This window comes from Engraulis encrasicolus, chromosome 12 (genome assembly GCF_034702125.1).
Source record: "Engraulis encrasicolus isolate BLACKSEA-1 chromosome 12, IST_EnEncr_1.0, whole genome shotgun sequence".
Taxonomy (NCBI): Eukaryota; Metazoa; Chordata; class Actinopteri; order Clupeiformes; family Engraulidae; genus Engraulis; species Engraulis encrasicolus.
The window spans coordinates 47,164,740-47,191,025 of NC_085868.1; the positions used below are offsets into that span (position 1 = coordinate 47,164,740).

Genomic DNA, 26,286 nt, shown 5'->3' on the forward strand with positions numbered 1-26,286 from the left:
GTAATTTTTCCGACGCCTCTTTGGTCCAATGCGTCAATATTCCGAAAATTTCCCATTGATCCTACAGCCCATTAACTCGAAATAATTAAATTAAACCCTTTGCTCTGATCGCTCAATGTTCCGACCAATGGCTGTTTGGGGACGGTCATCATAATTCCTCAGGTCGTATAGGCCTAGGCTATGTCCTGCTCCTGTTTTCCTGGCAATCCAAAACCATTCATAACCATAACCTGTCAGTATTGCAATGTTTCTGAGTTTTAAATTTGTGCCTTGACCAAAACTTTCCCTAAACCTAACCTGTCACAGACAGCTGCATGACCACTGCGCATATCAGAGATGACGGTAATCTAAACTAAAGCAGCGTTTGGTCGGAACATTGGACTGTCGGGACAAAGGGTTTCATTTTATCGGGTAAAAGGTCTGTAAGACTAAGTGCTGATCAATGGGGAATTTTCGGAATATTGACACATCGGACCAAAGGGGCGTCGGAAAAACGAGCAGTCCCCACTATGTAGATGCAGTATATGGCTGGGTGAGTGTATTGGAGCTGATTGTACACATAGGGCTCACAATTTGCTCCTAGCCCCTGGTGACAAATCAAATGACCTCAACAAACAGATAAGGGCCGATAGAGTAAATGAGGACTATGAAAAATGATCTTCGTGGATCTGGTCATCATAACCTGCAAAAGAGATTGTTTAGGGAAAGACAGGCAGTTCTTGGTTTGGGTTACGTATGGTCAGTTGGGTCAAGTAAGTCAGAATTATAGAGCTCTGCTAATGATTTAATTATGAAAATATTCATTTCATAATCACTTAGTTTTCCATATTAGACAAATAAAAAATTCAAATTCAAGGATTGGACACTATGTGCTCTAACTCCTTTATTATGATTAAATGTGATTCCAATCTGTGGACAACAGAGGATTAAAACCACTTCATAGTGCTTCTACCTAACAACACATACTTACAGGCTAGTAAGTATCATAATATGTTTTTACAATGGTATAAACTGTGAGTTTGCAGTAAAATGGCTAGAAATCCAACAATGTAGACACCAAAACGTTCAAATGTCTAATGATCTGACAATCCTGTCAATGTCCACCTTGGTTGGGAACCGCTGCTCTTCAGACATCTTTACAGAGTCTGGTTTCTTTGAGCCACATGGATTTGCAGTGGCTACCAGAAGGGGGAAGTTTGCCTGCATGTGTGCGAGATGGGGTGAGGGTGATTGGGGATGATATCTATTTCCGTGCTTGCTGGGCCTTTCCCTTCACTCACATTTAAATGAAGCCATTGTCCATCTCCACTGTGGTGTTTGTGTGCCCTGTAGGGGTCTTGACGTTAATTCAGTAGCAGACAACAGAGGTCCCAGGCAACACCTGGTCATTGCTGAGGGCATTGGGGATGTGAGGTGTGAAAAGGAGCTCATCTCGACAGGGAGCCCATATCGACAGGACAGTGGAACAAATGGTCCTTGTCCTTGGTCCTCAGGGCCGTTCATGCAACCCATTTCGGAATCTTCACGTGCAGCAACTTCTGCATGTCTATTGACTGTCTGATTGCTTGTCTTTGGTTTAACACCCCCCTACCCACCCCGCATCCCCCGCTCTTGGGTCACACAAGGGTTTGTACATATGGGTTCTCTTATAAGAAAGAGAAATGGAGTCGTCACCACATCAATATTCCTCTACATCCGATTCTTGTTATGTTAAAAGCCCTTAAAAACACTGTTAATCTGTGAAGATAAGGCTACTGTCGCGAATGTGCTGTTACCAGAATGGTAATGAGCAAGTCCTAAAATATTATTAATTAAACTGGATTTTTCAGTGTGGGTGTTTTGAACATTCTATAAAAAGAATGGGTTCCATAACGATGCAAGATTGTAAAATTCCAAATTGTATTGTTGTATGACGCCCAGGATTCTATAGAACTTTCACTGCCCGAACATTCCAGACAAACCGGTGTGACCATAGATCTGTAGAAAAGTCTTCTATACAGATCTATGGGTGTGATGGTACACTCTTAAAGGTTCTGTGCAATGTTGTATTAGTGTAATACTATGGTAGAATTGTATTTTAAATGAGAATTACAGCGTTCCACTGGTGAAACAAGGCACATTATGAGGCTACAAAATGATTGTTCATGTCTCATATCATTACCTCCATTTTATAGGCTGTAAATGTCAGTTAGCAAGTCAAGACAGTTGTCGGTTACAGACCCTTGAGGTCCTCTCCAGGAGTTGTTGCCTGGAGACTCCCGAATTTAATGAGCACCCAGCATCCCTACAGGATGCCATGGTTGTGTCATGACAACAGACAACGTCCATGAGGAGATGTTGTTTGCAGTTTGAAAAAAAGAAGAAGACGCCTGCCCTAATGCCACTGGAGCCATCAGCAGGATTTGTCAGCAGCAAGTTAACTGATCTCTGGTTAGCCAGACTGCTTAGTGCTCACACAGGACTGGATATGTAGGACTGCAAATAAAAAGGCTACAGATATTTAATGGAAAGCTGCAACCATATGGTGCCAACTCGGTTGGGGACATATCTACTGTACAATGATTATGTTTGTTGAGCATGAGAATCGGGATGTAGGCCTATCTACAATGCTCAGAATAAAAATCATATGCCTCAGTTTATAAAATGGTTCAACTAGCCTATGGGTGTACTGTACAGTATATGCAAAGTAGGCCTAAGTGCAATATGTGCAGCACATGAGGACACAATGTACTTTGAGTTACTTACATACCTAACATCAACCTTATGAATAAGTTATGTGGAAGGAATAATTTTAACTGGATCTTATGTATGGCAAGGTCAGGCTAATACTGTAAGTAAATAATGTCATCATTGCTACACTGTACTAGTAATTAATGTGACAGGCAGGGTGATTATGAGAAACCTGTTCTGCTGATTAGTGATTAGGACAATCTACAGGAGTAGATGAAGTAGGCTAGGCAAGCTATAGAGGTAGTAAAAGTAGCATGTGATATTACATAGCTGTTACACCATATACTCAATTGTACCTAATAAGCTGGATAGACTGTGTTGTTACTGAAAAGCACTAAAAACCTAAGAAGAACCTACCTCAAATTTGATCCAACCAGCGCAGAGGTAGCTGAACACAAGACAAGTACAACTTAGCTGTGTTGGAAGGAAATTGTGTTTCTTTTTTTTACTATTACTTTTACTTTTAGCACCTCTGGCAAGTTGACACAAGAAGCTGTTCCAGCACTTTCGAACATCCTGTGAGTAATTGTTGGTTTTCACTGAGTCAACTCAACAGGAGAAGCCAGCCCACCTACCTGGATCTGTCTAGATCAGAAGAGCTCAACCCTTTTAGAAAAATCACCCTCTCTACCTCAAAAGCCTTCCAACAACCCCTTTACCTCGTCGTCTCTCCATCGTTGCTTCCAGTCATCCCGATTCTCCATACATCTTTTCAGTTCGCTGGTACTCTTGCGTCCTTCTTGAGTATGTCCACAAATGTCAGTGTGGGACGTCCTCTTAACCGGCCTTCCAATGTCCTCAAAACCCCTTATTATATTTAAAAAAAAAAGACATTGTCCATTTGCACATGAGTGCCACCCCTTTCAGTTGTCTCCTGAATCCCCAAAAAGTGCTCCATAACAACTGACCGTTATTTACAGGGCATTGGTTACAGTCCCTGGAGCAATGTGGGGTCAAGTGCCTTGCTCAAAAGCATGTCAGCCATAGCCTGAGTATCATCCTCCGTAGTGACCGCGCTGGCTCAATACTTTCGCTTCCGTGGTCAGCAAGCGAAAGTATTGAGCCAGTGCGGTCACTACGGAGGATGATACTCAGGCTATGTCAGCCATGGGTGGAGATATTTGCCCTGGGGCCCGGGCCCGGGCCCTGGACCAGGGCCCTCCCACATTGGTGGTGTGGGCCTTACTATGAACTTGGCAGACCATATGGGGCCCTATGACTGGTTGTTTTTCCTAGGTCTTGAGTGCAATAGTTTCGCCACTGCCTTTTAACCTTCATGGAACATGTGTTCTCACTAAACCTGGACAGGGGGCCACCAATCTAATTGTAAGACTATTGGTCCCATGACCTCTCATGCATTTTGTAAAGAAATTGTAGTCCAGCCTCGATTTGATGCAACCCCCCCCCCGACACAGGTAGAGTGGAACTAGATTGATTGTGGCACTTCCTTTCTCTTATTCGCCACTCGCCTCCTACACAAACTCAATTTATCCATCCACTCAAATTGTTCAACGTTCTGCGTAGGCTTTAATGTAAAGTACAAAGGGGCTACAGAAACAGACCCAGCACACTTTCCTGGTCAGTTCTGTTAGCCAATTGTGTTCCAGTAACACTCAATCAAAGACTAAATGGGCGGTACCAAACGACAAGCAGAAACTTCGGCCTCATGTCTTATTACCTCAGCCGATGCGAACCGCTCGCTTGGTGAACATGTGCAGCAGGAGACGACGTTACACAACGGAGCAAAATATATCCGCTTGAGCTGTGGAAGGTAGCTCTATCTATGTGGAGACAGCTTACCAAAGAGTTTTCGGCGGACACCCCCTAATACCCTTCAGACACCATGGAGCCATTAAGTACAGATGTTAAGAGCAACCCGTCTGCCAACGCCAATCTTTTATCTCAAATATTCTTTTGGTAAGTGACTGCTTTGTTATGACCTGTGGAAGCCTCTTAAACAGTTCAATGAGAACAAACAGAAAGTCACAAGACACGGGGGTGCTGTAAACTTGAAGTTATTGTTCATATCTGTAAAAAATGAAACTGTCGCCACTGGCACGGCCACCACTTCCTCAAAATGTAGCGTCAAGCGAACCGACTTATCATAATGACAGGAGAATGAAACAATGAAAATAGCCCACTAGCCATAGAATTGTGTTGATCAAATACATTACCAGCGTTGTAAGTTGGCTGGTGGCTCTATAGGTGACGAATTATGTTCACTTGAACGCTTAGCGCAAACGCTGGGAATGCTACTTCAAAGGACAGGAACATTACGCACACGCACTCAAAAGTATGTGTTCTAGGGCTAGGAATAGATTGGTCACATCTCCATGGTCTTGTCAGAGGTGACATCTCAACGACAGTGTCCGACAAGTAGCCCCAGGTTATACATTTTAACCTCCCTGAGCACAAAAATGTCAAAACTTTTCCCATGTAAGTAAAGGATTCAGTCACGCAAGCCGGTTTTAGTGCTATGTAAGTGTGTTAAAATTGCGTGGGAAAGGCTAACAAAGAACGCATGGTTTTGGTTCAAATTTGAGTAGCTCAGTTCATTGCCTGTGTCCAGCTGTGCTAGGTTGAACTAACCTGTCCACCCCTGCTGTCCGCTGTGTAGGAAGCTGTAGGCTGTGCATGTTAACCTGCCTGCATGTTTCCGTGGGTGGTCTTTAGAAAATATCTAACATGGCTAGTTTACAGCATTTAGGGGACATCCTGTGCTCCGCCAACCCCTGTACAGAAAGGTGTCAGACATGTTACATAAGCAGTGTTTGTTTCCCGGAGTACTTTCATTTGTCTAAGAACTTTCAAAGTTACATTCACAAAAAATGTCTCAAAGTGGCAGGTGTTTCTCGTCAAGGTGACCACATTAACGGCAAAGTGTTGGGGGAAACCCTGGTGTGTGTGTGTCTGTGTGTCTGTCTGTCTACTTCAGGCTTAAAGTGAAGAATTGGTTTATGTCCAGGGTCTTCCTTCTCATTGAAAGTGCTGTTCTAAAGGCTGATTATTTGTCAGCTGCACTGTGTTGGAGGGGAAATCATATTATACTTTGCTGATTAAAGTACATCTCACCCACAGTCTGGCTAAGCCTATTTCACACCAACCAGAGTTCTCTCTTGTGAATACGCCCTTAGACAACAAAGACTGATCATCTTACCATTGTTTCCAAGTCTACTTCTGTATCTGTGCCAGGCTTAACCTTTATTTGTCTTAAGTATTATTTTGTATTTTTTTGTCTCGTCAGGGGGGTGTTGGGTTCACTGGTCCTGACCTATATTATTGTTTTTCTCTCGACAGGTGGCTCAATCCTCTCTTTTCTATTGGCTACAAGCGGAGACTGGAAGAGAATGACATGTACCGTGTTCTCCCGGAGGATGGTTCCCAGAGGCTGGGAGACGAGCTACAGAGGTGAGTCGGCTGAAAGATTTTCATTATGGTAGACCATTATGAGTTGAGGTACGCGTCTCTAATGCAGCAAAGTGGAATCAAGTGAAGAGTTCAGATGCAAAACCCCCTAACTCCATTTCTGAAGACCTGCACTTCTATATTTTTAGAGAACCCCATTGTTGGTTTGGTTTACATTCATGTACTTGATAATACATATAAATAGTTATATTACATAAATAATAAAACAAAATCAATTTTGATAGATTTGTATTAAATAAAAAAATAATTAAGATTATTTTCTGAAAAGGCACTTAGGGGGTTTTGCATCTGAACTCTTCAAGTCCAGCCTCCTAAATGGGAGTGACATTCCATTGAACTCCATTGATTCTCATAGTCTCCTACAGGGTTTCCACACCTGGCCCCCTTTAAGTGAACCAAACTCTGTCCTCTTTAAGTGGACCAAATAACGAAACGACGGCAAAAGGACTCAGTTCTGTTTTTGTTCATATTGTGAGTGTATTGCAAGAAGAACTGGCTGATTTTTCTGGTCCTGGTAGGCTTTTATTGTGAGTCACTCTTCTTTTTTTATCACACCCGGTCCTCTAGAGGCCTCCTTAAGTGATTACACCTTGTCACAAGCATGACTTGTGAGGACTAATAAGAGAACCGCACTGAGACCATGTCAATAAAGGTCTCAGTACGTTTCACTTCCAAGGGGTCTGGCATGACAGTAAATGGAGGTACAGTAATTTGAAGATACTGAGTAGCTTACCTATGAGAGCTATTGGGTTGGTCACTGAGCTCCTCGTTGTGATTTGGCTGTGAATATCCATCCATCCATCCATCCATCCATCCATCCATCCATCCATCCATCCATCCATCCATCCATCCATCCATCCATCCATCCATCCATCCATCCATCCATCCATCCATCCATCCATCCATCCATCCATCCATCCATGTTACAACTTCTGCTTTCAATGTACTACAGTAGTAGACTGCAAAGCAGTTTGATGTAATGGCGCCATTCTAATGTCACCTCTGTCATGAAGCTAGTGACGAGAGCCTCCTACATGGCCGGGGTGACATCGGTATATGTACATCAGTAACTAGAATCTTAACAAAAAAATAATTTAAAAAATTGACTAGAATCTAGTCATTAACACCCCTTAGTCACACACACACACACACACACACACACACACACACACACACACACACACACACACACACACACACACACACACACACACACACACACACACACACACACATTGACTGATTATGATAATAATCAGAAGTGTCCATGCCAGATTCAGGAAGCTGGAAAAATGGCCTTTGCTGGTCCACCTGGCTAACGCAGGTGTTTCCTGTAATGAGCTGATCTACAGTACCGTACCGTACCGCAGGCTGCTGTACCTATAATGGGGCACCTAAGTCACGCCCTCTACTTCCTGGTTCATGGGGCAGAGAGAGTCAAAAAATATTTACTGGGCTTGAAATTAGGGGTTTTTCGACAACAATCCAAACCTTGGACCTCCACTTATGCACCACAAGTCCACCACGACTCGCCTCGTTCACTTCCATTCAATATTTTGCAACTGTCTGCCCCATGAACCAGGAAGTAGAGGGCGTGACTTAGGTGCCCCATGCCAGCTAATTGGTGTGTTTGGGAGAATGATGATTAAAGTGAAAGCCCATTGGGAAACTCCAACTCCCATTGTCATTGTGACACAGCACTCCACAGCACACAATTGAACACTGCACACAACAAAATTGCATTCATGCCTCACCCGTGCAAGGGGGCAGCCCTCAATGTCGCCCCTAGGGAGCAGTGCGCGGGACAGTACCATGCTCAGGGTACCTCAGTCATGGAGGAGGATGGGGGAGAGTACTGGTTGATTATTCCCCCCACCAACCTGGCGGGTCGGGAGTTGAACTGGCAACCTTCCAGTCAGGAAAAGGCTGGGTGAGAGATGTGGAAGCACCTTGCCTTTTTTTTAACAAACCTCCATCATGAATGGCAAGGGGATCATATAATGTTGATATAATAGATCTATAATGTGTGTATCATTGCGGTTATTACCTCCGCTAAGGAGGTTATGTTTTCGGTCGCGTTTGTTTGTTTGTTTGTTTGTTTGTCTGTCTGTCAGCAGGATAACTCAAAAAATATGAACGGATTTTGATTACATTTTGTGAAGGAACAAGTGATTACATTTTGGTGGTGATCCAGATCTCGGTCCGGGTCCAGGATTTTTTTTTGTAAGTTACATAGGCATAAGGATTCCACAGCATGTAGATGTCACACCAAGGATGTCACACCGCAATCCACATTTTCCCAAAAATGGCAAAAATTAGGCGAAATTCCACGGACCGCTATGAGCTTTATTTTTTTCTGTTTTTATCTTTTTTTTCAGGAATTGGAAAAACTTTTTTTTTTTTTCATTACGCACTTAAACGTCAACCACCCAGATGTTATGCCATCAGTGACCCCATGACCTTGGTGGAGGTTTGCACTCCGATTGCTTCTAGTTCATAATAATTCTGGTGCTACCAGGCCATGTGCTCAGATTGTGGAGGGGAGCCTCTGTTTTGTTGATGTAGTAAGGATCGCATACACTAGTTATGATGCGATGCTATATGATCCAATATATTTGGTATGATGTGATCTTTATTGTCAGTTTTCACTGAAATTAATTTTGGAATTCTGAGCTGGCATTTTTGTTGGTCTTGTTCTGGTTTCTGATAAGGCAGAAATGTCTGTCTACAGCAGTGTTTCCCAACCTTTTTTGTCTTGTGTACCCCCTAAGCCTTTTTGTCCTAAGATGAGTACCCCTCACTCATGCTCTATATGCCAATGTGACTATTCCCCATGCATTTGTTAATTTTTTCCACGTACCCCCTGCAGTGTGGTACCCGTACCCCTGGTTGGGAAACACTGGTCTACAGGTTTAACTTATTTATTCACCCACAAGCCCTACCATGCCACTGTTTTGATTTTATCATTCACTGCTGGATTTTATCAACAAGTTTGTTAGTACAGAAGAATTTGTATGGATGTGAAACTGCACAAACAGTTTCTCCTTCTACTGTAATGTGGAAGAGAAAGTGGAAGTGATTCTGTCTTGTCATCGTGATCAAGACATTAACTGACTGTACATGACGACCACCAACTTCCTGTTTCAACGCGTGACAGACAGCAGATAGCAAAGGAGCATTGTGTTGTAATGGTGCCATACTCTGATATGATGTCACCTTGGGGCATATTGGAAGGTCTTGTGACACACACACACACACACACACACACACACACACACACACGCAAACGCACACACGTGCATGTACGCTTACTCATCTTCAAAACAGAGACAGAATGAATGGAAATATAAAGTCAGTGCTTTCATTTCCTCCTGTTCTCAGAGAGAGGTAGTACACACACACACACACACACACACACACACACACACACACACACACACACACACACGCACTCACACACACACACACACTCAGCGCAAGCTCTGGGGTTGAACCCATGACCTGGCTGCCAGTGTGTAACTCCTTAAACCGCTTGTTGTCCATGACTACCCCAGTGTTGTAGAGGGCAAGAACTAGGAACTTACCCAAAAAGGCTGTCACTATTACAAGCTCTTTCATTGTTTTGTTATAAAGGCATCATTCCAAAGGCATTATAGCAAACTGTATTTTATACTATATAGTTTCAAAGGGGAATCCCAACAAGCAATATTAGTATTACTCTCTCTCTCTGGCTGTTCTTACTGGGGTCAATAAGGTTATTCAAAAGGAGTTTAGTCACTTACAGCAACTCTATATGCTGCTATGTCCCATATGTCCATCAGAAACGTGTTTGCCTTTTCAAGGGTTTGCACACGGCATGCATATAATTCTAGTCAAAAGGTAAAAGTCTCAAGTGCACTTAAAGGGGTATGCCACTATTTTGGGGCTTAATACAGTTAAAATCGTTGGCTGGGGTTTCTAAAGGTGGTTAAGTGTCTTATTTTTCATATTAAGCGTTGTCTTGCTTTAAGACAAGTTAAAAGAGGGAGTATGTCGCTAAGCTACTGAAAGTCAATGCATCCGTGTAGCATGCTACAATGCTACACAGATCCATTGACTTTCACTAGTTTAGAGACATATTCCCTCTTTTAACTTGTCTTAAAGCAAGACCACGCTTAACATGAAAATAAGACACTTTACCACCTTTATAAACCCCGGCCAACGATTTTAACTGTATTAAGCCCCAAAATAGTGGCATACCCCTTTAATTGTCAAAAATCTAGTTAACAAATGTTTGCACAGAAGATTGACGAGACTCCAATGTGCAGTGAACAATGTGCTAAAATATTAATATAGACCAGTGGTCTCCAAATATTTTTCCCCAAGGGCCAAATTATGAAGCGCAGATGTCTCATTTGGAGGGCTAAACAAATAGCCGGACTGTATGATTACGATAGGACATACATTATATGTCTTCATTTGAAGAGTTCAGATGCAAAACCCTCTAACTCCATTTCTGAAGACCTGCACTTCTATATTTTTAGAGAACCCCGTTGTTGATTTGGTTTACATTTATGTACTTGATAATACATATAAATAGTTATATTACATAAATAAAATTAAAAAATATGCAACTTTGATAAGCTTTTTATTAAATAAAAATTAATTAAGATTATTTTCTGAAAAGGCACTTAGGGGGTTTTGCATCTGAACTCTTCATTTGGCTCTTCTTTATGACGTGCCAAGCGTTTGCCATGTCCGGGCCGGCGTTTGCAGATCACTGATGTAGACATTAACAGTAATTACACACAAACACACCCGCGCAAGCACACAAGCTCATGTGCTGTAAAAACTAACATACTGATACATGCGTTTACACACTCACTCTCTCATACACTCACACACACTACAGACCTCTGGTTAAGCTTTACATTTTAGTGATAAGGGGAAACTAAACGACAGTGAAACTCTTGTAGCTTTGCTCACTGTTCTTACTGGGGTCATGGGGGTCAGTCTAAAGGGTTTTTAGTGGCGACTGCAATTGTTTCACCAAGCACAAAATGTACAGTAAAGACACACACACACACACACACACACACACACACACAACCTCATAGAGAAGAAGTTCACAGACATCAACTGTAAGCTACATATAGATAAAGGAGATAAAAACTTCCAACATGAAGCGGAGTCAGTGGAGAGTTTTTTTGTGGTGTCCGCTGCAACTGCCATGTCACTGTTACACTGTTGCTCTGTCTGCAAACTACTTTGGTTTTTTGAAGTGTTTGCGAGGTCTGTTGACCTTGTAGAATTCTATGGATCTCTGGTTACACTTCATGTGACATGGGACATGAATAAGGTACAGTTAGGCACAGCGTGTCACAGTGTGTAACATCGTACTTTTACACTGTAACTGGTGTCAAACCCCTTTTTCAGAGAGAAAACACCCTTCCATGTTTTCTTTTTTAAACACTGGTGACTTCATTGAGTCACTGAAGCTACCTGTCTTGAGTCAATTGGTTATTATTTTTTTAAACAAAGTTTTGTTTTACTTACTATCATCACAGAAGTGACACCTCTGTTGTTATACGTACAATGTTCATGGAAACTGTATCACTAAAATATAGTACTAATGTATCTCTTTCATTGCAGTTACTGGGACCAGGAGGTGCGGAAAGCAGCCAAGGAGATGAGGGATCCAAGCCTGACCAAAGCCATCATCAGATGTTACTGGAGGCCCTATGCAGTCCTGGGCATATTCAACTTTGTGGAGGTACTCTTAATAAGTTCATTCTTTGAAAATAGAGCTGTTCTACTTTGATGTTCTGCTGTTCTCCTCAAGCTCAATTAAGCCTAATGGAAAAATGCAGTCTCAAAACAAGATGCTCCAAATGCCCATATTTACTTAGACTTGAACATACTGCAACAGCAGATCATTTACTCCAGTGTTTCTCTACCTTTTTTTAGACGAGGCACCCTTTCAATTCATGAAAAAGTTCAAGGCACCCCAAACCAACAAGCCGTAACATGGCATCGCATCCGATACCACACAAGCTTAGAAAAGTAACACATTTGGAAACGTCACACGACCTACGTTTGAAGTTGCAGCTGACCATGGGGCGACCTATATTTACTTTATTGTGCGTAAATGGCAGATAAAAGATTCCACTGACTAGCATTAACTTATCAATTTAGACAAATATGTATTATATTACATAATTTTATTTATCAGCCACATTTCCGTGGCACCCCTGAAGGGCACCCCCGGCACCCCTGTTGAGAAACACTGATTTACTCCACATGCTGCTGTCACCAAACCACAGCCCACTCACTCACAACAAAGCCACACAATTTTGGCGGAGACGGAAAAAAGCCGTCATTTGTAAACTTGCGAACATTCTCTTGTCCTCCGATTGTGTGCAGTGTCAACCACAGCAGGGAATACTGGGCTCTGCCAAATTGTTCTGTGGTGAGCCAGGGCAGGGTGATAACTCTACACAGAGTTAGTGTTAACGCTACAGAGTTCAACAAGAACGTGTTTCCCACAGTCAAGGTGGTGATTGGTCAGCCTGTATCAAAGACATGTGACTACCATCATCATTGGAGGGCTATGTTCTCCTGATTCATATGAAGTATTTTATGTTTGGTACACTGGACTAGTGCCGGGTTGGACCCCCCCTTTGCCTTCAGAACTGTCCTAATTCAGCCTGCAACAATACTCGGGTAGGCTGTGGCATTCCAACAAAGATCAATTGGTCCTAGGGGCCCAAATTTTGGCAAGGAAAAAACCCCTGCGCCAAGTGCGCCGTTATACCACTTGCGTGAACGGTTGATGCAAGGCAGGGTGGATCCATGTTTTCATGTTGTTGACGCCAAATTGTGACCATTCGAGCTGAGTGTGGCAGTATAAATCAAGACTCATCAGACAAGGTCAATTTTTTCTCATCTTCTAGTGTCCAATTATGGTGAGGCTGTGCAATTTTTAGCCCCAATTTCCTTTTCCAAGCTGACAGGAATGGCACCCGATGTAGTCCTCTGCTGCAGTTGCAAACTACCTCAAAGTTCATGGTGCTCTGCGCTTAGAGATGCTCTTATGCATTCCTCGGTTGTAAGAGCTAATTATTAAAGCTAATGTTGCCTCTGTATCAGCTCAAACCTGCCCGATCGTTCTTCTCTGACTTCTGGCATCAATAAAACATCGTTGACCACAGAACTGCCACTCACTGTATATTTTTTTCTTTTTCAGACCATTTTCTGTAAATCCTAGCGATAGTTGCATGTGAATATCCCAAAAGATCAGTGGTTTCTGAAATTCTCAAACCAAGCCCATCTGGCACCAACAGCCATGCCATGTTCAAAGTGAATTAAATTACCTCTCCCTCTCTTCCCCATTTTGATGTTCAGTTTGAACTGCATCAGATCATCTTGACAATCCAGGTGTCTCATACCTTGCACTTGTGCAGTTTGGGCACTTTTTTCAGTGCGTAGGTCACTCACGCTGAAAATTTTGGTAATTTCAGTGCACTGAAAGTGCCTGGATGATGCCCTAACAATAACAATGGCCAAAAATGCAGTGCTTTAAAGGGACACTGTGCAGGAAATGGTCAAAAAAGGTACTGCAACTATGCTGCTCATTGAAATTGGGCTGCCTATTGCCAGTTTGATCTTTACATGAAAGTTTACTGAGTAATTAGCAAATATTTTCTAGTATGGTCCAAGTAGAGTAATTTTTGCAGCTAAAAATGGCTATTTTTGGAAATTCAAAATGGCGGACCATGGAGAAGATCCCCCTTTTCATGTATGAAAAGTGCAATTTTTCCAGTCATAATGAATACTTAGAATTTGATGCTGGTGGTCAGTTTCATGAAAAAGGTAACATTAGTGAATGGGCAGCATGAATTCTGGAAATAAACAACTAAAAATCTCACACAGTGTCCCTTTAATGATGGACACTGTGCCCGCTAAACGGCGGCCAGCTTGTAAATGAAATGGAAGAAATGTGGCGTTAAGTTCCGAGTACAAGAGTATGGTCAAGTCAACAGTCTCATAATTCTGTAAGTAATGTGGCAGAGGCACCAACCTTTTTATGCCAAGCCAAGTATTGTATGCCAGAGTTGCCAGTTGGGGTGATGGAAACACAAGCACGAGACACTGCAGTGTAAACAGTAGCCAACCAATATTTTGGCGAGCTAATGCTATGCTCACTCGTCACTTCCACTGAGGGCACAGTTGATAGTGCTCAAACTTTTCCACAACACACTATGCACTAAAGACCTCAGTGCACTGTGCACTATGCACTAACCGTCGGTGCACTGACACAAGTGCACAATATGAGACACAGCACATAACTCCATGCCTAAATGCATTAAGTTGTTGCCATGTGATTGGCTGACTAGAAATTTGCATCCATGAGTGTGTACACTACCCTTTTGTTTGAAAACCAGCTAATAATTTGAAGTTACATTCACAATGCAAAATCACAATATTTCCAGGGAACCCAGTCAAGGTGGGCGGTGTCTGTTATCAAAGTGGCCGCCTTAACTATAAAATGCTGGGGGATGTGGCATTATACTAGACCTGTCAAAGATTGTCGTATACTGCAATAGTGAAGCCCTGTGCTTGTTTACATGTTTGTGGCAAACTGATCGAGCAAAATAATTTAAAGAACCAAACAAAAAGTAAAGAATACCCCAATTTATTTATTTGTTTGTTTGTGTATTTTACTTTCTTACTCCTCACCAGGAAGCCATCAAGGTGATCCAGCCAGTGTTGCTGGGCCAGCTGATCGAGTTCTTCGAGCGGGTGGGGACGGCGGAGGCGATGGCGCTGTCGGAGGCGTACGGCTATGCGGCTGGCCTGTCCCTGTGCACCCTCGGCCTGGCAATACTCCATCACCTCTACTTCTACCACGTCCAGAGGGCCGGCATGAAGATACGGGTCGCCATGTGTCACATGATCTACAAAAAGGTGTGTTTGTCTGTGTGTGTGTCTCTTGTGTGTGTGTGTGTGTTTGTGTGTGTTTGTGTGTATGGCTGCTGACAGCTTTGGCTGGGCCTGGGACAAATGTCACCTGAAGGTCCCCCTCACTAAATTTATGCAATATAATAAGAAACCAAAAATTGCCTGCTAACTACTCAGTAAACACAGGTGGTTTAATATCACAGTACAAAGTTTCATTCTAAATATTTCATTTGTTTGTTGATTTTAATTATTTCTTTTAATTAATTTCTATTTGTTTTGCTTTCTTTTCTTTTTTTCCCCCAACAGGCTCTGTGTTTAAGCAGCAGTGCCATGGGCCAGACGACCACAGGGCAAATAGTCAACCTGCTGTCAAACGACGTCAACAAGTTTGATCAGGTAATGTCTGAATCTATGGAAACAGGATGCTGAATGCTGTTAAATATTAACTGGGGGCATTTCACAAGGCCCGTGGCCTGTCTCTCGGTCTCTGTGCTTTCGGAAGCATGACTAAGCGAAAAAACAGAAGATTAGACAGTGGTATAAAAAAGTGTTGCAGTAGTAAAGGCAATGTGTTGCACATATTGCAGTAGTGAAGGCAATGTGAGTGTTCAAAGTTCAGCCAATCTATTTTATGTCCAATTGAAAAAGGTAATGCTTTTTCATCTTCTCCTGGTGTGGACACAGATGATTTTTCTAATCATTTTCTAATTATATTCTTTAGAAAAAGAAAAAAAAACCCAATATATTTTCCTCAATCTGTCAAGACTGATATAACCCCTTATTGATTCAGAGTTTGCCATCTGTTCTGGTTTGGAAATCAACTGAGCATAAATATTACCTCTGATTTTATGCAAAAAGCTGATTACAACATCAAAAATGTACATGGAAATGTAATGCACATTTGACTAGTTTTATGGTCATGCACATATCTTGAGAGGCTTTCAAGGGCCAAGACGGCCCCACTATTTCTTTAATCTTTCGAGAAAGCTGATTAAAGCAAAGTGCTCAACAATGTATGCACACACTTGCCCTGCTCAAGTCTTGAAGTGTCTTGTACTAAAGTAAGAAGCCCAGTTGACGGTTTAGGACTTCAGAAACCCAGTACTTGAAGGTGGAGGCAACAGAAACGTGCCACCATGCTGTGAGCTTGTAAGCACTGGGAACAATTGGGCATTGTCATCTGACCAGAACTTGCGTAAAAGCTTGTACCGCATTAAAAATAACTCACTTGGCAGACAAACACTCAAAATGTTTGGTCGCACTCGCAGGTACCTCAAAAGCTCCCAGCCGGGGGGCTCTATCCTGTTTGATCCAAGGTGAATTAGCTAAACATGTTGAGAAATAAAGGTTAGAGAACCCAGAACCCCGTTTCCCGAAAGCATAGTAGCTAACCAGTGAGCAACTTACTAGGTTTCCAATGGGAAATTGCATTGCAACCAAGTAAGTTGGTTAGCAACAGCATTGTCGAGAAACACACTCCAGTACTGTACCTATGTTCATTCCACACTCGCCAGTCATGACTCAAAAACAAGAATTGTCTGAAATGCGAGCAAGGTCAACACCTACAGTGTGCTGTGTAAACCCTCCAGAAAGTTGGCCTAACCCTCTGGACAACTGACAGACATAGCAATACAATACAAAACAATACAATACAATACAATACAATACAATACAATACAATACAATACAATACAATACAACACAACTATGGAGTTGACTCAAAGCACTTTCAAATACACATATACTTTCCCACATTCACACACCAGCTCTGGAGGCTGCTGTGCAGTGCCAGTTGTCTGGGGTTCATTTGAGAAAGTGCACAGTAATAATAATAATCGTTAAAAAATATTACTCTGGAAGCGATCGTAATATAGTCTGAATTTGAAACATCAGGCTTTTCCAGAAATCTTGGAGTGAGATTTTTGCAGCTGGGTATACAAAATACACAGAAGGCAGTATTTTGTATTTTGTGATTTGTACTATCATGTCAACATTTTCTTTTATCTCTTCACAAATGAGTACAGACTGATTTGATTCACAGAAAAAATGTGATTGAAATGATTGCACGAGTGAACAACTTACGGCACAGTCAGAAAAACAGCAGCATGTAGAGTCGCGGACCCCGTCTGATATCAGAATTCCTTGAAATGAACACGCACACTTGGGACATGGAGATTGTGTCAGTTTCACGGATTTTGGCATTCTATGTAGGAGGTCACAGAATTGTTTTCTGTGATGGACTCACAGAAGTGCTTTCTATATGTTCCCACAATATGTGTTAAAGTTGCACTGTGTAGAATAGTGTTTCTCAACCGGGGTGGTACAGCCCCCCAGGGGGCGTTGGGGAGCTCTACGGAGAGGTTGAGAATGATACAGCTGAGAGGGGGTGGTGCTTAGTTGCCTTTGCAAATTGCTCTGGTCTTGTGAATGTTCAAATATTTTTAATGTTTTACATGTCAGTGTTTTCCACAGAACATTTGTTAGTCAAGGTGGTGCTTGCTTATACAATGTTTTTTTTTGGTAAAGCGACTTAGAGAAATGACACTCACAATACAAAATCTTTATCTCTATCCTCATAGGATTTTGTCAAGGTGGTAGGTGGCTGTTGTCAAGGTGACGGCCGCCTTAACTGTAAAGTGCTAGGGGGAAAACCCAGTAGGCCATATGATGACTCACCAATGTGTAGATGTGGTAAGCAAGCCTGAGCTAATGTTACGCACAATAGCTGTGTGTGATTTGTTTGAACGTGTGTGACACGCAGACAAAATGGCGGATGTATGAGTGAACGGCGGCGGGTTATAAATAGCAAGTGTAAACGGCAGGGCGGGCAGGTGAGTGAGCAGCAGGTTGACTGGTCATACTGTAGTGATGATGGGAGAGAGCAGGTGGTGGTGTGTGTTGTGTTGAGCACATGGCCAGGCAAATATACACTACACCACAAGGTGAGCAGAATGCATTGGGAATAGGGATTCAAATGATTAATCGATTAATCGACTTTAATCGAGCAATGCATTAATCGATTAAAAAACATTAATCGCAATTCATCGAAAATTCAACTGACAAGAGACCCAAGAGAAATGGGCATATGAAGAGTGTGTGTGAAGAGGGGTGTGAATAGTGGGAATATTTAAATCACCTTTAGATTAAAGAATTGAAATAGAATTAATTTAAATGTAGTATTTTATGTACATTTTTTATTACATTTTTTAGATTTAGTAGCTTATTTCCGAGAAACTTTGAGATTTTTTCGGGGGGAAACGCCGCTTATCAATTAATCGTAAGTCGATCGATAAGACTATCAGCTAATGATTAATGAATTAATCGATAATTTGCATCCCTAATTGGGAAACAGAACCATGTGGACCGCAGTGAAGTGTTACAAGAACACACAGACCTCTGTTGTAACATAAAAACATTTCAATTTTAATGATTCATCAAATTGTAACAGGCCGCACAAAAGTGTTGGGGACAAAAAATGACATGGATCCCAGTTTTTTGTTACAGGAACACTAAGGCTTTACTCCTAGTGTAAAAAATATATAAGTTTCAGTGATTCATTCATTGGGATGAAGTAAGCTTAGAAGTGTGTGATGTCTCTCTGTTCAAGTAAGAGCCCATTTCTGTTCCTGTACCTGTGAAGATTGTCCTTGACCCCCCCTGTTGTTACTTTTCAGTTTTGAAGTAAAACTCAAAACTTATTCAGATGTAAAAAAAAAAAACTTCAGTTGCTGAAATCTTTTGACTATGTGTTTTGTTTTAACGTTTTCTGAATTTTCATCTTGTCAGGTCTTATTGCTGGACCATGAACCATAACATGTAAAATAACTAATCACTAAAACGGTGGGGTAAAATGCATAAATTCATTGAAATTTGGATTTGAATTGTAATGTTTTAATATGTTCTCTTTGTTGCCATGCCACAGGTTACCATCTTCCTGCACTTCTTGTGGGTGGGGCCTCTTCAGGCGGCCGCTGTGATTGGTCTACTGTGGCAGGAGATCGGACCATCATGCCTTGCAGGAATGGCCGTGCTCGTCTTTCTCATGCCTCTGCAGACTGTTTTTGGTCGTCTGTTTTCGAAGTTTAGGTACAATGAATGGGTTTATATGTGTGTAGTGATAAATGCAATAATTATGTGTGAATGGGAAAACATTATTTCATAATGAATACTTATCATCATTACGGTACTTTCATAATGAACCAACCATTGATCTCTCTCTCTCTTTCTCTCTCTCTCTCTCTCTCTCTCTCTCTGGCCCCTTTCTTAGGAGTAAAACTGCCACCCTGACTGATAGCAGGATCCGTATTATGAACGAGGTTGTGTCTGGTATTCGCATCATCAAAATGTACGCCTGGGAAAAGCCTTTTTCAGCCCTTGTCAACGATGTGAGGGGGTAAGTGTGTATGTGTGTGTGAAGGAGAGGGAGGTCTAGTGTTAAATGTCTTATTACTTCTGTAATGAAGATGGATAGTGACTTAATTTGATATTTTGAAAGATAGCATGCTGATGTCATCCTGTGAATTGTTCTTAAGAGTTAAATTCAGGATAAAGCCAAAGGCTCATTTCCTGTATGCATGTGTGCCTGCTGCCGGTGGGGAACAGAGCAGTTGTGTCACGGTAATAAATGGCACCATTATGCCGTGTACAGACCAGGAGCGAACGGAGCGAATGAAGCGACGGAAGTCATTATTTCTCTATGGAGGGCACGCGACCTGCGCTACCAAAGCGAATTCGCCAGGAGCGAAGCTTCTTGCGCTACCAGAGCGAATTATGACGATTTAACTAAATCTAATCGTAGGCGAATTCTCTCTGACGCTGTTCGGCGAAAGCCAATCGGAACGTTCATATCTCCGAATGTCCCAGGCTGTCAAGCAAGAGCCGTTATGTGATTAGCTGAATCAAACATGTCAATGCTGCGTCTCGAGCGAATACAGCGACTTCAAGGCGAAACTTCTTCTGCTACCCACGCTACCAGGCTGCGTAGTTCGCTCTTGGTCTGGACACGGCATAAGTACTAGAGACCACTGATAAGGTGGAGATGGATCACAAGGAGGTTCTGCCATGAGGACCTTCCAGAAGGTTTTAAGCTGCAGTCCTATGGCAGCTTATAGCCCCTTTGGACACTAAGAGAATGAATGGGCTCCAATGGAAAGTCGCACCCATTTATGAGCCCGCACTTGTCTTGATCACGCTTTGTTGAAATGGTGACGTATGGTGTGATTTTATCTTGGTTACCATTGACCATCTTTGTTAGTACAATACATTAATACCAAAGTGACAGGCATGGCAATAAATTATCTCTATACATCACTCCTCAACAAATAGAAATGGTTTCAAGTGTCTACATACCTTTAGCGTTTTTTTATACTGTATCTGTTCGTCACAAGATAAATTTGTACTTAAGGTCTGTGGTACCTGGGGTGGGTTAGGTATATGCATGGGGTACTTTCCAGCCAAATAATCTTTCTTTTATCAAAAACAAACTTGCACTATAACAAAACTGTCCAGCTTGTGTATTTAGGACACCATTATGCATGTCATTCTGCCTTGTGCCAACATGTGTGTGTTATGGTCACATTGAGTGAGACAATTTGGAGAGACGTTTGCAAGTGAGATTTGCCAAGCGTGACAGTCTGTGCGTGTATGTGTGTGAGAGAGCATGTGTGTATGAGAGCCTGCATGTGTGTGTGAGAGTCTGTTAGAATGTGCGTGTGTGTGTGTTTGTGTTTATCTTCGGCTGTTCTTCGACATCCCGTGTTTGTTATTAACTTTTTATTGAACTCTGCTCTGCTGAAGGCCAGAGGTGGCCAACCTCAGGCCCGGGGTCCACATGCGGCCTGTGCTGAGTCATTTCATCTGGCCCACAGAGCCTTACAAGAAAGGTCTTTAACCTTTAAATTCAAAGAGCTACTGTCACACAACATTTTATAAAATCGCTAATGGTTTCAGATTATCATCCTTTACTGTATAGACTATTCATCTACGTGTATTTCATTACAATTTGTAGGACTTGAATAGCCAACAAATTATGTCAGCGCACATTATTTCTTATTAATAACATAGGCAAGTTGCCTGCGATATCTGTCTGGCTCTTCTGTCAATAATCAAAACCCAATGTGGCCCTTTGCCCAAAATAATTGCCCACCCCTGGTCTAGGCTCACGAGGCACACAACACCAGCGTCATCCTCTGTGATTTGGCCAGGACAATAACTCAAAGCCTTTTCATGACGCCTTAACCTCTCAACTAGTGTCACATGACTCACTCACTCACTCACTCACTCTCTCACACACACTCTCTCTCTCTCTCTCTCTCTCTCTCTCTCTCTCTCTCTCTCTCTCTCTCTCTCTCTCTCTCTCTCTCTCTCTCTCTCTCTCGCGCTCTCTCTCTCTCTCTTTCTTTCTTTCTTTCTTTCTCTCTCTTTCTGTATCTGTATCTGTATCTGTATCTGTATCTGTCTTTTCCTGTCTCTGTTACACAACTGGGCTTGTGTCACCTTCTCCTGTTGTGAACTCGATTGGTCACCCTGTGATCAACTCCTGTGCTGTGGCTGTCGGGTCCCTTGTTAAGTTACACTGTGTTGCATAACCGCAGAGATACACCAGCGGCGATCTGAGCGAGTCGAGCGACGGAAGTAATTGACTTTGTATTGAGTCGAGAGACAAAAGCGATTCTGGAGACTAGAGCGATTTGCGCGACCAGCGCGACAATTTGAAGTTGAAATCTTTTCAACTTTTTATGACGCGGTTCGGCGACAAGCCGCGACAGCCAATGACTGTATAGAGGTCAGTGACCACAGCCAATGGGAATGCTTGAATGCTTTGCCTTCTGCCTGTACGGACATACTCTAGTCTCCTCAGTCTCTCGTATCGCTTGCTGCTACACTCTGTCGCTTGAGTCGCGTCGCCGCTGGTGTATCTCTGCGGTAATGCTCTACTGCAGATAGCCAGTTGTCTCAATCACAAGCACATAAGCAAGTTTATTTCACACACTGACACTAATGTCTTGTACTTTTGTAGGCCTACTATTGAATTCAACTAATTTCCGGAGCCTCCCCTGTCTCTCTCTCCCATTGCTTTCCTGTCTCCTCTCAAAACCTTTTTTTAACAAACACCCCCTTGAACCCATCATAAGCCTCCCAACGCCCCCTTGACCTCATCATAAGCCTGGACAGAATTGACTTAAATGGACTAATGTGCCCCCCAATGGCAACTAAGCACCGCTCCTTTCAGCCGTTTCCTTTTCAACGCCCCCTAGGGCTCCCCAACTCCCCCTGGGGGGCTATAAAGCCCCTGTTGAGAGAAACACTATCCTTTTCAATGAAGGCAAGAAAACCCCCCAAAAATGAAAGAAAATGGTGGTCCCTAAATAATGTACAGTAAGTACCGGTAGTTGGCAGTTGAGAAGAGGAGAAGTTTGCTCGGCATCTGGACGTTTGCATGCACACTTTTATGTTATGATTGCCATCATCTACATGATATACATAATGACTGTACCATACTAGAAAATATTTGTTTATTACTTAGTAAACTTTCATGTAAAGATCAAATTTGGCAATAGGCAGCCCAATTTCAATAAGCAGCATAGTTGCAGTACCTTTTTTGACCATTTCCTGCACAGTGTCCCTTTAAGTACAGAGGTTCTTAAAGGTCATTGAACTCAAAGAACTTTGAATACACACTTTTATGTTATGATTGCCATCATCTACATGTACAACATGCTGGAGGTAGTGAAGTAAAAATTTAACCAGTTATACAAGTAGATTGAAGAGATATAATCTAAGTACGGAGGTTCTTAAAGGTCATTGAACTCAAAGAACTTTGGATTAACTATTCAATTTGTCATGCCTATAACGTCTTTTCACATAATGCCACAAGCACAGTTCATTCATCATTAGCATAGTTTGCATAGTTGTTTATCTTTTTATGTTATATTTTATAGAAGAGTCGTTACAAATGATCCATTAACGTAATGAAGGTTGAATGGTAGCCTCAGTCTTGGTTAAAAATGTAGAATCAACCATCAGACATATCTGAAGCGTTCAAACAGAATAGTTAAGTAATAAGTAAGAGGAACATTTTTAAAAAGTGCCTAGCACAGGAGTTCTTTGTCAGTTCACTTAAATTGTGAAATAGTGGCTTGCACAGCAAAAAAAGTATGGCATTTTCCATGGATGCAGATTTTTACCTCGGCCAAGGAGGTTATGTTTTCGGTTGCGTTTGTCTGTCTTTCTGTATATCCAGCATTCATTCCAGCTTCTAACTCCACAAAACAAGGCAAAAAGGCTTGAAAAAAATGGGTTTAACATAGAACATTTGACTATCAAACAACTTCCTTGGCGGAGGTCTGCACTCTCTGAGTGCATTTCTATTTAATTTGTGTTACCTTGTTTGTTTATTTCTTTTCTTTTCTTCTCGCCCGTTTCTTTTCAGGAAGGAGATCTCCAAGGTGATGTCGAGCTCCTACCTGCGAGGCCTGAACATGGCCTCCTTCTTCGCCGCCAGCAAGGTCATTGTCTTCGTGACCTTCACCACGCACGTGTTGCTAGGCAACATCATTACGGCCAGCCGCGTGTTTGTGGCGGTGTCTCTGTACGGAGCTGTGCGCCTCACTGTCACCCTCTTCTTCCCTGCTGCCATCGAGACGCTCTCAGAGTCCCTCGTCAGCGTTCGCAGGATTAAGGTACATCTAGCAATTATATATATATACCGGTCCATACAGTATAACCTTTTTACGTCTTTATTATTAAATTATATTGCTTTTGATGGATGCTGCCATCTGCTATACAAACCTACTTCCAGGGCATAGTGATTTCATCGTTTCTCTAGCCTATAGAGCAGTGGTTCTCAACCTTTTTTGAAAAAAACGCCCCCTGAACCGCATCATAAGCCTGCCAACGCCCCCCTTGGCCTCATCATAAGCCTGCCCTGTAGAGCAGTGTTTCCCAACCTTTTTCGTCTCGCGTACCCCCTGAGCCTTTTTGTTGTACCACGAGTACCCCCTAACCCATGTTCTACATCTCTTCCTCTATCTCAGTGTGACTATGCTCCATGCATTTGTTGCTATTACTTTTTTCCAAGTACCCCCTGCAGAGTGCTCAAGTACCCCTAGTGGTACACGTACCCGTGGTTGGGAAACACTGCTGTAGAGGGTTGACATTGAGCGACCAGAGTCAATTCACCAGCAGGAAAGGAAATTGGGTGACCAGTAAAGTTTCATAGTCAGTTAACTCTATTTTAACAAGCTATGATGCTGTGTGGCGAAAAAAAAAGACATGGAATTTTCATTTTGGAATGCAGCAGGTCGACAAGTCAGGTCCACTCAGTGATAAGCTAAATCAGCCCAATATCAGGAATGAAGCAAATACATGCCAAAGCCTCTTAGCTGACCTCTGTGACCTATTCCCTTTGATCACTTTTGATCTAAACGCACGATTTATGCAATTGTTTAGGTCCTGTGCATAAACGCACACGCATACAAACATGCACACAGTTTAGTGCATAGACTGAAAAATGTGGGTTCTGTGCTGTATGAGACAGGATCTCTTCTGTGTAGGAATCAGACCAATAAAATGTAAACATTGGAAGAGCAGGGAAAGAGAGTAGGCGGGTGCAAGGCAACAAATTGCGTAGATGCATATGTTATCAGAGTTCTGGACTATATCACATGTTCCTGAGATTGCAAAAGCACAGAAACCTCATGCCCGCTTGGATTACGTGTTGATTTATAAATCACTTTACAGACAGCATACTTATTTATGGGGAAATGTAGTTGTAGGCAGGGAGTTTAGGAGTTTAGGGGTGTTAAGTTGTAGGAATAGGAAACGAGACTTATTTTGTGGCTTGAAAGTTTAACTTTCTGTTTAACTATTAGATTTACATCAGTTCTATTTCTAAGTAGGAATCAGATCTATTCAAATGTATTGACGACTTGCTGAGGGACCAGCCCCTTTTCCATCATAAGCCTCCCAACGCCGCTTTCCACATGACGAGGCCAGAGAAGTAGAACGGACTAATCAGAATTAGAACCAAGTCTGACAGTTGGGCAGACTAAATGGTTTACAAAACGTCCAGTTGCCTACAACTAAAGTCTCTTGACTAAGATGAATTGGATGAATGACCGTAGTCACTGACTGTGGGTCCTTGCAATTGTTGAGGTAATGTATTGTGTGACTCGCTGTATGAGCAAGCGTAGGCTTGTATGAAACCTGGTTGGCACAAAGCAGTGCATTCCATTCTGAAGTGTATAGCGGTACGCACCGCTGTGTCTTGGCCGGATTGAGTAGCCTATGTGCCAGGAGTGGACCTTTAGTTTCTTAATCAAGGATACCTGTCACTGGTAGTTGTTCATTTATTTCAGGGAGTACATTGATGGGAGCATTGTTAATGATATACTTCTGTTAATGTTGTAGTTCTTTACCTGCTGCCATGCTGTTATGCTACATCTTGCTGCCCACACTTGAAAGAACAGGAATTCTTGAGGACAACAGTGCATTTCAAAACAGACGAGGAGTGAAGGATTTACATGCAAATTTGGCACGGGAAAAAGCTCATGTCGAGTTTGTATGTGTACAGTAATGATGAATCTTAAGCTATGTCGTTGTGTTTTGAAGTTGACCAATTTTAAACATTTTGGTTAAAGCAAAAACACGACACACAATCACATTTCCAAAAGTGTGGAATGTGCTTTTAGGGATCCAAGGGGGATTTCACTAGTTTGCCCTCGAGTGCTTGGTGTTGTACAGTACGCATGTGAAGCATGTGATAGCTGGCCTCGGTCCCAGGATGCTTTGAGAGCAGATCCTGCGGGATGAGATCCCCTCAATTCGAGGGCCTTTCTCACAAGACCAAGGTGGATGGTCGGAGGTTTTAAAACTCAATGAAGTAATGACCGTTGCCAATCACTCTGCGGGCTCCTCCTGAACCACGTTTATATACAGTACAGTTTAAATATCATTTAGCAACTCAAAACTTAACTCTGCTGAATGCTTTGTCCATTCACAGACTTTCTTAATGGGAAAAGGATGTTTTCCACATCTCACATGTTTGTTCTTAAGGGTCCTGCACTTTGCTCAGACAATATACTCCGCTCCAAAAAATAACACCCAACACACAAACCTGAATTTGTCAAAATGTGCAGGTGACCAAAAAATCTACCAGAAAGGAAGAAAAAAGAGATGGTCTGTGCACAG

At 42.3% G+C, this 26,286-nt stretch overlaps 1 protein-coding gene across 2 annotated transcripts in view; it reads left to right on the forward strand.

Annotated features, from left to right (window-relative positions):
• Positions 1–4,224: 4,224 nt before the first annotated feature.
• abcc4 (ATP binding cassette subfamily C member 4 (PEL blood group)) overlaps positions 4,225–26,286 on the forward strand; it is a 51,723-nt gene continuing 29,661 nt past the window's right edge. For both annotated transcript variants that reach the window (XM_063212296.1, XM_063212297.1), the window contains exons 1-8: positions 4,225–4,647; positions 6,028–6,138; positions 11,788–11,908; positions 14,878–15,102; positions 15,403–15,492; positions 19,019–19,182; positions 19,364–19,489; positions 23,528–23,777. In XM_063212296.1, coding sequence (XP_063068366.1) covers positions 4,574–4,647; positions 6,028–6,138; positions 11,788–11,908; positions 14,878–15,102; positions 15,403–15,492; positions 19,019–19,182; positions 19,364–19,489; positions 23,528–23,777 — 1,161 coding nt within the window. In that variant the 5' untranslated portion in view covers positions 4,225–4,573. The remainder of the gene's footprint in view (positions 4,648–6,027; positions 6,139–11,787; positions 11,909–14,877; positions 15,103–15,402; positions 15,493–19,018; positions 19,183–19,363; positions 19,490–23,527; positions 23,778–26,286) is intronic.